Source organism: Rhamphochromis sp. 'chilingali', assembly GCF_963969265.1.
Source record: "Rhamphochromis sp. 'chilingali' genome assembly, chromosome: 9".
Lineage (NCBI taxonomy): Eukaryota > Metazoa > Chordata > Actinopteri > Cichliformes > Cichlidae > Rhamphochromis > Rhamphochromis sp. 'chilingali'.
Window position 1 is genome coordinate 12,473,661 of NC_137936.1, and position 14,636 is coordinate 12,488,296.

The window sequence follows — 14,636 nt, forward strand, 5'->3', positions numbered from 1 at the left end:
GGTCTCCTCACTGCCGCAGATCAAAGATCATCTGTGCTCATGCTTACAGGAATCACAGAAATAGATAGCAGCCCTTTTTGGGCAAAGAGCTCCTTCAACTAAAATTTGATTGATCATTTTGTTCATTTCTTTTGGCATTTCAAATGCATCTCAATAACAAGAGGATAACAGCAATTAGACCAATCCTTGGACACTTCCTGTAGCTATTCCTGGGGATCCCAGAGTGTTCCCGTGCCAGAAGAGATAGACAATCACTATAATGTAAACTTGATCTGCTTTGTGGTCTCCACCCAGTTCAGCATGCCAAGAATACCTCCCTTGGAAACTCAGGTAGTGTCCTAGTCCGGTGTCTATACCACATTAGCATTCCCACTCAGTGTGAAGTAGCAGCTGTTCAGTTGTGAGCTCCAGCTTTATGTATAAGCTCCTTACTCTGTCAGTGAGTCCACGGATCCCAAAAAGAAAACTCTTTTTGGGCCAACTTTATAACCTTTGGTTACTGGCCAGAAGACTGACTGATCATAGGTGAGAACAGGACCCTGCACTGGGAAGCTGAGAGTATTGCTCTGTAGATCAGCTCCTACTGTTCAGGAGACAGTAATACAGCTCTAGTATCAGTCATAAAAAATCAAATATTTTTACCCTGTCATTGTGCTTTGTGTGTGAATTGGGTAACACATGGTTACGTTATCTCGATCGATAGCGTACCTTCATCATCATGAATCACTGCTACTGCAGCAAAATAGTTTTACTGATTGGTCCCTAAACTGTTGGACAGTGACACATTTTGTAATTTTGCCTCTGCACACCATCACAGTGGATTTTAAATCAAACAAACAAGATCTGATTGAAGTGCAGACCTTCAGCTTTCATTCAAGGGTTAGAAAAATTTTACATTGAATGTTATATTGGCTTTTATACAAAGTCACCATTTTCAGAAGGTTAAAATGAATAGGATGGCTGATGCACAAGCAGTTTCATGGCCAGGTGAAACCTTTTCCCTTCCAATTTCATGACAATGGAAGCAGACATATCAGAAGTTGATTCAACGCATTAAATATGAGGTCCAAAAAGATGCAAAGTGCAAGCGAGGGAGGCCATCATTTGGCTGAAAAAATAAATAAATCATCAGAGAGCAAAAACTTTAGGAGTGGCTAATTCAACAATCTGTATGTTCTTAAAAAGAACGAATGCACTGGCCGGCTCAGCACCATAAAAAAGGTCTGAGAGACCAAAGATGACAAATGAAGTGCATGATGACCTCATTATTTCTAAAAACAGCAAAACAAATATCAAAAGCTCCATAACTGATCAATAATGCTTCTCAGTGCAAATGAGCCAAAGCATACTGCAAAAGCAACCCAAGACATTCTCAAAGCAAAGAAATGGGATATTGCTAATGGCCAAGTCAGTCACGTGATCTCATCCCAATAGAGCATCATTTTCAGCTACTGAAGACAAATGAGAAAGAAGAGCGAGCCACAAATAAGCAGAAACTGAAGGGAGATGCATCAAAGACCTGGTAGAGCCTTTTACTTCAGGCAGTTACTGACTGTAGAGGATTTTCATCCAAGTAGTTATGTTAGTTATCGTGGGAACCAAGGAGGCAAACATAAGTCCAATACATCAAACACTGCTTTGTCTTCTCTGGAAAATATGTATCTCAAAGTTGTGAATAATATTCTTACATAAAATATAATTGTATCCTACTTGACATTTCTGAGACGTTTTACCGTAATAGTTTTTTGAAGTTTAGAGTTTTTGACAAGTGTCTGTGGCTTTGACTGTTGACCTCCAAAATCTAATTAGTAAATCCTCCAGTGTGGGACAGACATACAACCTGAAAATATAATGTCTGTATACTGATGCTGCTTTACGCTAACATTTGCTGCTGACTGAAACATGTCTCCAGTGGAATATCTGTAAGATGGTCTTATTAGTGGGTTTTATGTCTTTCAAGCACGCTGTTGTTCAACCTCTCCTTAAAAAGCCTAATCTAGATCCATCCCTACTCTCTAACTATAGGCCCATTTCCAACCTCCCTTTTCTGTCCAAAGTACTGGAACGAGCCGCCCTCACGCAGCTCCAGCTATTTCTTGACAACAACAATCTCTATGAGAAGTTCCAGTCTGGTTTTAGAGCTCGGCATAGCACAGAAACCGCCCTACTGAGAGTTTTTAATGATTTGCTTTTAACTGTTGACTCTGGTTGTGCTGCTGTCTTAGTAACCTTGGACCTGACAGCAGCCTTCGACACTGTAGATCACAACATACTGCTAGCCCGCCTTCAACATTGTGTCGGTTTAAAGGGCACTGTCTTAAAGTTTTTCCAGTCCTATTTGAATAATAGGAGTTTTTCTGTTCACCTTGGTGAACTGTCATCTCCCAGAGCTCCTTTAACCTGTGGCGTACCTCAGGGGTCCATACTAGGCCCCCTGTTGTTTATTCTGTACTTGCTCCCTCTGGGCGATGTGCTCCGTAAACATAATGTGTCCTTCCACATCTTTGCCGATGATATTCAGATCTACCTCCCTCTGAGGTTGAACTGCAATGTTTCTTTGCAGCCGCTACTCTCCTGCTTGTCTGACATTAAGACTTGGATGACTCTTAACTTCTTACACCTTAATGAAAGCAAAACTGAAGTCATTGTGTTTGGGCTTCCTAAAGATCCCAACTTCTCTCTTGACTTTTTGGGACCCCTAACCTCCGATTGCACTTCTTCCATTAAGAGTCTTGGAGTTATTTTTGACAATGCTTTTAAACTTGATAAACAAATCAGCTCTGTAGTTAAGGGATCTTTTTATCATTTACGGATTTTAGCCAAAGTCAAGTCTTACCTTTGCAGGAACGATCTAGAAAGAGTGGTCCATGCTTTTATTACTTCACGGCTGGACTACTGTAATTCCCTCTATGCTGGCCTAGATCGTTCCTGTCTACATCGCCTTCAACTGGTGCAGAACGCTGCCGCTCGCCTGTTGACCGGTTCAAAAAAAAGAGACCACATCACTCCGGTTCTCTGCTCTCTCCACTGGCTCCCAGTTGCTTTTAGGATTGATTTTAAAATCTTACTGCTGGCTTTTAAGGTTTTAAATGGCACTGCACCTTCTTACCTGTCAGAACTCCTTAGTACTTATCGCCCCAGGAGATCTTTGAGGTCAGCCGATCTGATGCTTTTAGATGTTCCCAGGTATAAATTAAAGACAAAGGGAGAGAGGGCGTTTGCTGTGGCTGCACCCAGACTGTGGAACAGTTTACCTCCTCACGTCAGATTCTCCAAAAGCCTAGAAACTTTTAAAACTGCTCTTAAAACTCACCTCTTTTCATTGGCTTTTAGAAAGGTTTAATTTATTTGTTTATTTATTTTTTATTTGATCAGCGAGGTGTTTTACGAAATTGTGTTCTATTGTATTTTTATCTGTATTTACTGTACAGCACTTTGGTCAGCCTTGGTTGTTTTTAAATGTGCTCTATAAATAAACTTGACTTGACTTGACTTGACTTTATGTGATCATAACTGTGATTATGCAAAGTTACTATTGCAAGTAAATCATCACATGATGTCAAATACTAACAACTCCGCCCACAAGCTGCCAGGAGAGATGCTCCAACAAACTAACTACTTCATTAAGCCGTTTCCCAAACAAAGTGCTCCCTGCTCCATCATTTAGAAAGTGATTTACTGCCAGAGGAAGTAATACTAAAAAGCATGTCAAGTGAAATGACATGGCTGAGAGCAATCCAAGTACAGCTGAGCTGCTAATATGTTAGAATATGCTAACATAGTAACAATAAAGGATTGGGTTGATTGGGTTAAAGGATTGTCAACTACTGCATATTTGTCTTTGCCCTTCACACTACCCAGATTTCATTCACGGAGATCACGAGTCATATTTAATCAATAAATATGACAATATTTAGTAGTTGTTCAATACACTTGTATAGAACTGACTTTACACAAATACACACACACACTTTATAACATACACCTGTTTTACTGCTCAATAATACCTAATCAGCCAGTCACATGGCAGCAGCTCATTGCATTTAGCCATGTAAATGGTATCAATGGTATCAATGGCATCAAGACATCGACTTGCTGAAATTCAAACTCAGCATCAGAATGGAGAAGAAAGGTGATTTAAGTAACTTGGAATGTGGTATGGTTGTTTGTGCCAGACAGAAGCTGCAGACCTACTGAGAATTTCCAAGAGAAAAATATCCAGTGCACCTCAGTTCTCTGGTTAAAAATGTCTTATTGATGCCAGAGGTCAGAGGAGCATGGCCGGCCTGTGGTGACCTGACAGCAAAGCAACTGTAAGTCAAACAACCACCTGTCACAGCCCAGCTATGCAGTACAGGATCTCTGAATGCACAATACACTGAACCCTGCACCTAAAAAAGTGGCCGGTCAGAGTGTGTATGCATGTGCAGGAATGTAAATTACAACAAAAAGCATCATCCAATGCTAACAAAATAAAAGCAAACCTCTCTCACATAGCACATACCCGTGTAAACCTAGAATTGTCAAACATACCAAAGCATACAATCAAACAGAAAATGTGCCTTGTGACTGTTCATTAGCAGAGGGGCCTTCTGGGTCATGGTGTCTGGCTTAGATAAGGGTTTGAATTTTCATTACTCTTGGTTTTCCAGTTTGCAAGAATATCTTATCTGCCTTCGTGTGCTTTTATAATTGTCTGCTCTTCCTAATTGGTTCCACCTGCACCTCATTAGTCCTGTGTGTGTGCGCAGAGTCTCGTCCCCTCCCTCAGTTTGTATGTTGACTAACTTCAGGTCCCAGGTCATTGCTGCCAGAGTTTTGGTTTCTTTTTGGATTCTCTATCATTTTTAACCCTCTCAGGCTCAAATTAAACTTTTTGTTGCTAATGCACAACCAAGTCCTGCAGTGGTACTTCTGAGTAAAAAACACTCATAAAATATGTATGTGGGGTAAGCAGGTTGTTAGTTTTGAACTGTTGCAAATCGGCAACGCCTGCCTTGAGAGGGTTAACAGGACTTTCTCTTTGTTCTCTGCAGCACCTTTTGTTGTTCTCTTCCATGTGAGTTATTTCTTCTTCTTTTTGGTTGTTATATTGACCACTCAGCTTTTTTTTGCCTGTCTGTGCTTGTTTTTCATTTTTGAACTCCTAGTACTTGACAGTAAACCTGAAAGCTGTTGCTGACTTACAGTAATAAATCAAATAGCCATACTTACTGAGATGATGGCAGCCAGAGTCTCTATGGCACCTGTGCTCAGTGTGATGTAGGGAAGTATGCTCTCAGTAAAGCCTGCTTCACGAAGAATCCCATTGGTATAATACCAGATCTAAAAAAATTAAAAAGTACCATTGGTCTTGGTTTTCACAACAACATACTCATTTATATATATCTTTACACAAAACTCAGCAATCCTGTTCGCTTCAGAGCTGACACACAAATTTTAACAATGTCACTAAAGTTGGCCTACATTCTCATCACATTTAGAATGAGATGAATTGACATTAAAATGCAACAAGCTTAACACCTGCACTAATATTGTTAAAAACACAAAGAAAGACATTAAAACCTTTGAACGTGTTTTACAGAAGGCTGAATAAGTGCGAACAAACGGAAGCAAAGTGAGAAAATACAATCTAGAGTTTTAAAAACTGCCAGTGTTTTTGCATTTGTGTGTGAATGTGTGTGTGAATGGTAAATGGCCTGTATTTGTATAGCGCTTTACTAGTCCCTAAGGACCCCAAAGCGCTTTACACATCCAGTCATCCACACATTCACACACTGGTGATGGCAAGCTACATTGTAGCCACAGCCACCCTGGGGCGCACTGACAGAGGCGAGGCTGCCGGACATTGGCGCCACCGGGCCCTCTAACCACCACCAGTAGGCAACGGGTGAAGCGTCTTGCCCAAGGACACAACGACCGAGACTGTCCGAGCTGGGGCTCGAACCGGTAACCTTCTGATTACAAGGCAAACTCCCAACTCTTGAGCCACGATCACCCCGATATAAGCTGCAGGAAGCTGAACACAGCTTCAACCGTCTGTTGAAAAATAGTAACGCAACTGACTTCAGACTCCCAACTCTTGAGCGATCGCGACTCAAGAGTTGGGAGTCTGAAGTCAATTTTAAAGTAAGTTTTTCTCAGTCTGCTGTAATTAGCAGCAACTTTCCTCCAGGTGAAGGACTATTCTTGGCATTTATAAAGCCAGCTCAGAGACATACCAATCATTGACACTCGAGTGCAGTGCAGCACAGCAGGTGAAGGATGGCTAAGCATCTTAGTCTGAACAAAGTGCACAAAATATAGTGACTCACAGCGATTCTCCACAGCCACTGGGTCTCCTGCACAGTGCTGTACATAAACCTAGAGTCACTTTAATTAGGTTAACGGTGCACAAGCGCTCTTGTTTTTTTCTGTATTTACACTTGAACCTTCTCTTTAAACTTTTATAACAAAATGCAGTTCAAGAACTATGTAATTAAGCAAAGGACAGATTTAAAACTTGATTTAAAAAAGAAAAAAAATACTTGACTTCAAAAGTGATGAAACATACAAGGATCACACTTGTGAAAGCACAGGCACAGACCTCAGTGGGTTAAGTGGTGGAGTTGTTACCAAACCAGACACACATAATGGTTAAATAACAAGGTAAGGTAACAAAATTTTACTGGTACACTTTGGTCGCGTTGTCGCCTTGCACGCTAGGAATGTAGGGCAAATCAGTACAAAGTTGTGATTGATTGTCTTTTATTCTACCGTGATGGGTGGGTCATCTCTTCCAAGATGACACTGACCCATTTTTGGACTGATGTGTTAAACAGAACTTTCTCCAATGTGATCAAAAGCCCTCGTGAGGCAGTATGTCACTTAAAGAAAGCAGTTCCATCCCTCAAATAGAAATCACGAAGCCTTTTTCTCATGCGGCAATTGGTGGTCGAACACTTTACTCGTGCATTTTCTGTTCCTTTTTTTTGTCTTTAATTCGTCATCAGTGTTTACTGCAATATTCTCTAGCCCAAGCCGAAATCATAAAAATCAGAAAACAGCATAATCGACTGGGAATGTACTCCAGAGTGCCAGAATAGAGCAGAATGACAAGTTCTCCTGTTGAAGTATCTCCAGTAGAAGAGGTAACACTTATCACCTTCCTGCCTGGGGAAGGACCAAGGCTCCAAACTTATTAACAAGGTCTAGGTGTAACTCTAAGAGTGCCAGATCATCTTTAAAGATATATTGAATGTTTGCTTTCAGAATGGTGTTGGGGTGGGGTCCTTATAATGAAATATTTACACAGAGCTTGCATTATTGATTTGGTGCATCTGAATCTATTTAAATGAATAATAAATGATCTATAAATACAGTCAAATGCACTGTGAAATAGCATAAAGGGAGCTGATTCCACTCAAAACCTGAGAAAGGTAAGTTAAATCAAAAACTTACTGCATTGAGGCCACAGAGCTGATAGCAGGCCATGGTGATGATGACAGTTATGAGCTGCCAGCGAACAGCTGGGCTCTTCAGCAGCTGTAACACAGAGACGGTGTGTAGTTTGTCCTGAGCTCGAGCCTCCATGTGGACCTCTTCCAGCTCCTGGGAAACATCCTTCTTTCCCAAAAACCTCTGAAAGGCTTACGCACAAACATTCACACATACAAGCGCAGCAGCGTTAAAAATATCGACAGTGCCATAACCCTCAATAACAACCATCACGCTGAGATCAAAGGACCTAACGATTTGTTCCACGGGCAAATGAGAACATATTGCTGTAAATGGAGCAGTGAAACTTTGAAAATGCAAAATTTCTATTGGTTTATCAACGGTACTTAAAAGTGAAGTAAACTGAGCCCCACACTTTTGTTATTAACAGGCTGCATTTCAACCCTGACATTATGTCCAGCCTTTTGGCTCTTTTTACCAACATAATGTGAGCAGGTAGAAGTGTGAGCTGTCACACGGCTTAACAACAACAAACAGCATTGAGAGCGCACACCTCCACCAAGGCAGCTCCTTCTCTGGGTAGTATTTACCTTTAAAGGGAATCACATTGTATTTTGTAAACATTATGTAGGAGTAGGTAATGTGTAATAGGTATTGATTGGTAAATGGTAAATGGCCTGTATTTATATAGCGCTTTTTACTAGTCCCTAAGGACCCCAAAGCACTTTACATATCCAGTCATGCACTCATTCACACACACATTCATACACTGGTGATGGCAAGCTACATTGTAGCCACAGCCACCAGGGGTGCACTGACAGAGGCGATTCATAGATAACAGGAGATGAATAACTTTAGCCTATTATATGATATTTATTATATTATATGATATTATACTACGGTATTTCTGTATCTAGACAGCTCATTCTCTTTCACTCGACAATGCTTTCTTCAAAGATATAACATGCGAAATGCAAACGTAAGGTCAAAGGTCAAATGTAACATTATTTGGATGCAAACTATGAGGCATTTACCCGAAAAGGTTGATTCTGTTCATCTGGACATAGTGTTTTGAATGGGAGAAACGTTTCGTCACTCATCCAATTGACTTCTTCAGTCTCAGCTGACTGCAGGTTTCCCCAACCTTATAAACAGTACAGAGAACTGACCTCACAGCCCAGTGTTCATCCAGTGGGCTGGTTTCAGTTATTATGCAAATGTACTGTTTACAAGGTGACAAAAGATGAAACGTGTCTCCCATTGAAAACGCTACATCCAAATGAACAGAATCAACCTTTTGGGATTTACGTACCTGGATGATTGAGCATGTATCCAGATATGTGGCATTTAGAATCTCCACATACTTGTAATAATACCTAATAAACCTAAATGTCACCAATACAGTAGAATTAGAATTTTTTCACCACAAAATTCTAAAAGTCAACAATAATTATTGTTGACTCATGTGACAACTTCAATTCTTCCCATAGAGAATGATAGTTGCGTCACATTTCTATGGCTTGAATCAATTGAAAATCACAGGTTAAGTAACTATGTTAATAGATATGTCGTTCTCTTTTTGCTGAAGGTACAAGCAGGTTTACATAAACTCATTTGCCTTTCTTTGCCATTAAATTATACAGCCATGGTGACAACAAATCATTTTCAATTTCCTACCATTCCTTTTAGCTCCTGTGACCAGCATCTTCTTCATAACAATGGTGGACGGGTCTCATGGGTGTGGCAGTAATTAGATTTGGAAGCTAAAATAATTAAAACTGGCCACAACAACACAAACCTATGGAGCTGTTACATTACAGGACAGAGTCCCGTGTGTCATTTTTCAGTTTTTTTAATGATTGGTCCCTGTTTTATTTACACTCAACAAAAATATAAATGCAACACCTTTGTTACTGCTCCCATTCCCCATGGGATGGACGTAGAGACCTAAAATTCATTCCAGATACACAATATAACCATCCCTCCCAAACAGTGGTCACAAATCAGTCCAAATGTGTGGTAGTGGGCACATCTGCTATATTGAGATAATCCATCCCACCTCACAGGTGTGCCACATCAGGATGCTGATCTGACATCATGAGTAGTGCACAGGTGTACCTCAGACTGCCCACAACAAAAGGCCACCCTGGAATGTGCAGTTTTTTGCGCTATTGGGGGTCTGGGGACCCAGAACCGGTCAGTATCTGGTGTGACCACCATTTGCCTCATGCAGTGCAACACATCGTCGCATGGAGTCTATCAGATTGTCAATTGTGGCCTGTGGAATGTTGGTCCACTCCACTTCAATGGCTGTGTGAGGTTGTTGGATATTCGTGGGAACTGGTACACGCTGTCGTATACGCCGGTCAAGCACATCCCGAACATGCTCAATGGGTGACATGTCCGGTGAGTATGCTGGCCATGCAAGAACTGGGACATTCTCAGCTGCCATCTGCCCTGAACAATGTGAACCATGATTCATCCGTGAAGCGCACACCTCTCCAACGTGCCAGACGCCATCGAATGTGAGCATTTGCCCACACAAGTCTGTTACGGCGACGAGCTGGAGTCAGGTCAAGACCCCGATGAGGACGACGGGCATGCAGTTGAGCGTCCCTGAGACGGTTTCTGACAGTTTGTGCAGAAATTGTTTGGTTGTGCAAACCAATTGTTCCAGCAGCTGTCTGGGTGGCTGGTCTCAGACGATCTTGGAGGTGAACCTGCTGGATGTGGAGGTCCTGGGCTGGTGTGGTTACACGAGGTCTGCGGTTGTGAGGCCGGTTGGATGTGCTGCCATATTCTCTGAAACGCCTGTGGAGACGGCTTATGGTTGAGAAATGAACATTCAATGCACGGGCGACAGATCTGGTTGACATTCCTGCTGTCAGCATGCCAATTGCACGCTCCCTCATTGCTTGTGGCATCTGTGGCATTTTGCTGTGAGACAAAACTGCACATTCCAGGGTGGCCTTTTGTTGTGGGCAGTCTGAGGTACACCTGTGCACTACTCATGATGTCAGATCAGCATCCTGATGTGGCACACCTGTGAGGTGGGATGGATTATCTCAATATGGCAGATGTGCCCACTACCACACATTTGGACTGATTTGTGACCACTGTTTGGGAGGGATGGTTATATTGTGTATCTGGAATGAATTTTAGGTCTCTACGTCCATCCCATGGGGAATGGGAGCAGTAACAAAGGTGTTGCGTTTATATTTTTGTTGAGTGTATATATTGTGAAAAAAATGTAATACAAAATATAATATTTGAAAAACTGACTTGGATAACAGCATGAAGAAAATGCATTCAATATGGAAAACATATTTTGCTCGTTTAAAATCTAAAGATTTGTTATATCTACAGGCCACATTTTCCCTGTTTCAATGCTTTTTCTGGGATACATAATTCATCAGCATAATAATACACTCTGCTGCAATGCAGATGACTCTCAGACCTCTTTGTTTGTTGGCTTTAGTGATTTAAGTATCTATCACATTATTTTGACCTCTGCTGAATGTGAAATAGGTGAGATTTTCTTTTTAATTGCCACAAATAGATTTTAGAAACACATATCATCTGTGACTAGATGTCGATGTCCTACGTACTGCCTAACAAGTTTATGCATTTGTTATATAATATCGACCCAATACAAGACAGATTATTTACATTTAAGTAAGTTTAATGTCTTTTCTTTGTGTCAGAATGAAGCAGAAATCACCACACCTTTTTTATTCAAGGCGAGACGACTGCTAACCGTTTTCTGTTATTTTTAGCTCGGCCATTTGAAGGTTGTTTGAACTCGTGCCTTCTTGGATGCAATAGATGGCAAAGAATAAGTGGATGGAAAGACTCTTTTCTCACTTTGAGCCCTTCTCTTGTGAAGGTTAATCCCTGGAGTTGAGGGCAGGTCAACTAGGCACGAGTTTAGGACACAGTCCACGGGAGCAAATCTCTACAGTCAAGGACTAAAAGCAGGTCATTAGGATGTGGAAATGAAATGACACGCGGTGCAGACGCTGCCCACACAAGATGGAGTCGGCCAGTGTCACAGTAAAGGCTGGGCCATGATTTCTGAGGCAGGAAAGGGGAAGCATTTAAAGTAAAAATACGTGTATCTCTGCTAAACCAAATAATCAAGCAAAAGAAGGCCAGTTAGGATTTTGATACTGATATAATAAAGAGAAAAGGGTGAGAGGGAAAAAAGAGAGAGGACATTCTGTGCAGAATACAGATATATGAAACTCCAGTGAGAAATTATGATACTAAAACATAGCATAATATACTTAACTCACCTATCGACAGCCCAGTTGACAGCTAAATATAAAAAGATATTCCCAGCAGTTTACATGGAAGCCCAAAATCTAAAATCCATTAACTACAATGGTGTGATCTCTGAAACAAAGTTTAGAAAGGGAGAGAAAAGAACCAACAAGCTGAAATGATCAGTGTTATCAATCTAACTTCATGTAATTCTAATATAGATAGAGCATTAAACACCACTCGCTGCTATCCGAGTAGGTGTGACTTGATATCGATATCTGTTGGAGTAAGGTGAGTTGTTCAACAGTGTCACTGTCCCCATGCAGCCATCCTGTGTTACTGAGAACTGCAGGGCTCCACTCTGTGTCACTGTTGTGACCAAAGACTCACAGTGCCACAAGGTGGAGGGATGTGGTGCAACAAAGGAGCTTTAAAGAACCATGATGAGCTTGTCGGTTCTGCAGTTTTACACTGGCAATAAAATCGTCATGGAGACAAGTGTGAAACAGAATATTTAAAGTTAGTCTCAAGGTGAAGTAAAATGTTGTGTGTGTTAGGATACAGCTGCCAGAATTTAAAGGTTGATGCTGCTGTATTCTGTGTCTCTGCCTGTTGTCAACATCCATTCTCTTCCACTTATCCAAATCAGGGTCACAGGGGAGCTGGAGCCTCTCCCAGCTGTCTTAGGGCAAGTGGCAAGGTACACCCTGGACAGGTCACCAATCTGTCACACGGCTAACACATAGAGACAGGGAACCATTTAGAATCATCATCTTTGGACTTTGGGAGGAACCCAGAGTACCTGGAGAGAACATGCATACTCGACAGACCCTGGCTGGATGGTGGAACTGACCAACTGACCTTACTGTGAGGCAACCGTACTAACCACTGTTCGACCATGAGGCGACCTACAAAAATGCTTAAAAGAAGCAATGCATAGCTCACCTCTCTGTGATACCTTTAAATTGTAAATTATCTGTGAGTAGAAGTTCTGCAAGCATTGCACTGGTTGCATTTTACTTTACTAAATAAAACAACAACACTCGTCTACGAGGCCCATCAGTTTCCCTAAAAAGTCAGATATTGTAAGTTTTAGTAATATCACTCAGTAACTAAGGAGATCATTCGTTGGGGAAAGCATTGTGTGTTAAATTAAAGTCATATGCCCATGAAGGGCACTTGTAGAGACAATAAGAAAGCAGGAAGTCTTTACCCAACCCTTCATCGCTTCGTCAGTTATTTAATGTTAGTATTGTAACATTCACAAGAACCAGACGGTTGGGTCTCAGTTTGTCCGTTTATTCGGCACATAAGCAAGCGGGTTGCTAACTCCGGGGAGAGCGCCCTCGTACAGCTCCTCTCTCCAGCCTGGCACACACACACAAAAACAACCAGGTCCCCCCTCCCCTTCCTGTACCACAACCAAACATGAATCTTAAAGGAACAACAACAGTGTGCAGAGATCACCAACATGTCACTGTACAATAACACTTAACCATCGTTACAGTATGAAAAAGCTGCTTCCGGCTTCACCCTTGCCACAAGGGGTGATGACAGCCGGTAGGGCTTGCACTAGTTGTTATGCACTAGCTGCTCTTCCTGAAAAAGCCCTAAAGAGGATTTGAGTCTCCAGCTGGGATTAAAACCAGCAACCCTTTCCTTGCCAAGCAAATGTGTTAACCACTACACCACTGGAGGCACACTGTTTTAATCCAATTGTAATAAAAAGTAAGACAGAATTATATAAATAAAAGATTTAGAAACTTTAAATTTATAACATCATGCTTTTCTGCAGTTGGTTTCTGGACTTGTTCAACTATCTTTTTGTCTTTTTTGTAAGATAAAAGCAACAAAAACACATTTCTTTGGTTCTAACTTGCTGGAAGTACTCAAGGTAGGAATTTATTACACAAAGGAAGCAGCAACAAAAGACAGATGGCAAAACCAGAGCTAAACAAACAGTGTTCCATCATGAGAGGTAAGAGTACTCTCCTTGAATTTTCACTTAAAGTGTGCAGAAAAAAGACATCGCAGAACTAGAATGTGTTTTCAAAGAAGCCCATAAGACCAACCAATTATTATTATCACTACTATTTGGTAACATGTCTATTGCTGCATAATAAATCTGTTTATTCCATTTAATTGTATTTTTGATCATTAATTTTCTCATGTGACACCATCATCATAAATACTGCTTTGTCCTCTGAGACCTTCATGCACAACATGTTCAAAAGAATCAAAGATCATGTTCAATTTTACAAAGAATAAACTGTAAGCCACCAAACCTTCAGAGATTACCAATCTATAATGTATGGACGCGGGCATGAAACAGCTCAAACCACCCCAGAGACCAAATTCATTAAAGTTTTGTTTGAAATTACATTTTTCTTTATACTTCATTAACACATGTAGTTTGAGCTACGTATGCCTTTAATCCATGCTGTGCCTTTTCATGTCACAGCATTTATATCATATTCTTTTTTTGAAGCTTGAAATATTTGTAATAGTTATGAAAACTTTTTATAATTTTGCACCTGTAACCTTTTACTATGGCCAATGTATAGGTAAGGTACAACAAAACAAATTGTTGGAAAAGGTTGTGGTCAGTGAGAATAAATTATTGTTTGAGTAAGGTCTAAGGGGAAATGTAACACAACTGTGCAAAGATTGCTGCAGTAAATAATGTATGTATTTCTCATGCTTCATAAAAAGCAGCTGATTTTTGCCTTTTTTTCTGATATTTACTGCCTTTCGCAGCTGTGCAATCGGAATACCAAAAAAGTAAAAAATAGGTGATTTGAAAACATTTTCAAAAACAGAATACTAAAAAGACATGATTAAAAAGTAATGAATAATTTTCATTTGCATTTGTTTCAAATGAAACATTTCTGTGAAAATGTAGCTGCAAATTAAAGGTTAAGGGTCTACGCAGTTTC

General features: G+C 40.7%; 1 protein-coding gene across 4 annotated transcripts in view; it reads right to left on the reverse strand.

Moving 5' to 3' along the window:
- Positions 1-14,636, reverse strand: part of slc2a9l2 (solute carrier family 2 member 9, like 2) — a 95,663-nt gene that overhangs the window by 41,793 nt on the left and 39,234 nt on the right. For all 4 annotated transcript variants that reach the window (XM_080891063.1, XM_080891061.1, XM_080891062.1 and 1 more), the window contains 2 exons: positions 7,441-7,628; positions 5,215-5,325 (listed from right to left, as the gene is read on the reverse strand). In XM_080891063.1, the coding sequence (XP_080747189.1) occupies positions 5,215-5,325; positions 7,441-7,628 (299 nt within the window). The remainder of the gene's footprint in view (positions 1-5,214; positions 5,326-7,440; positions 7,629-14,636) is intronic.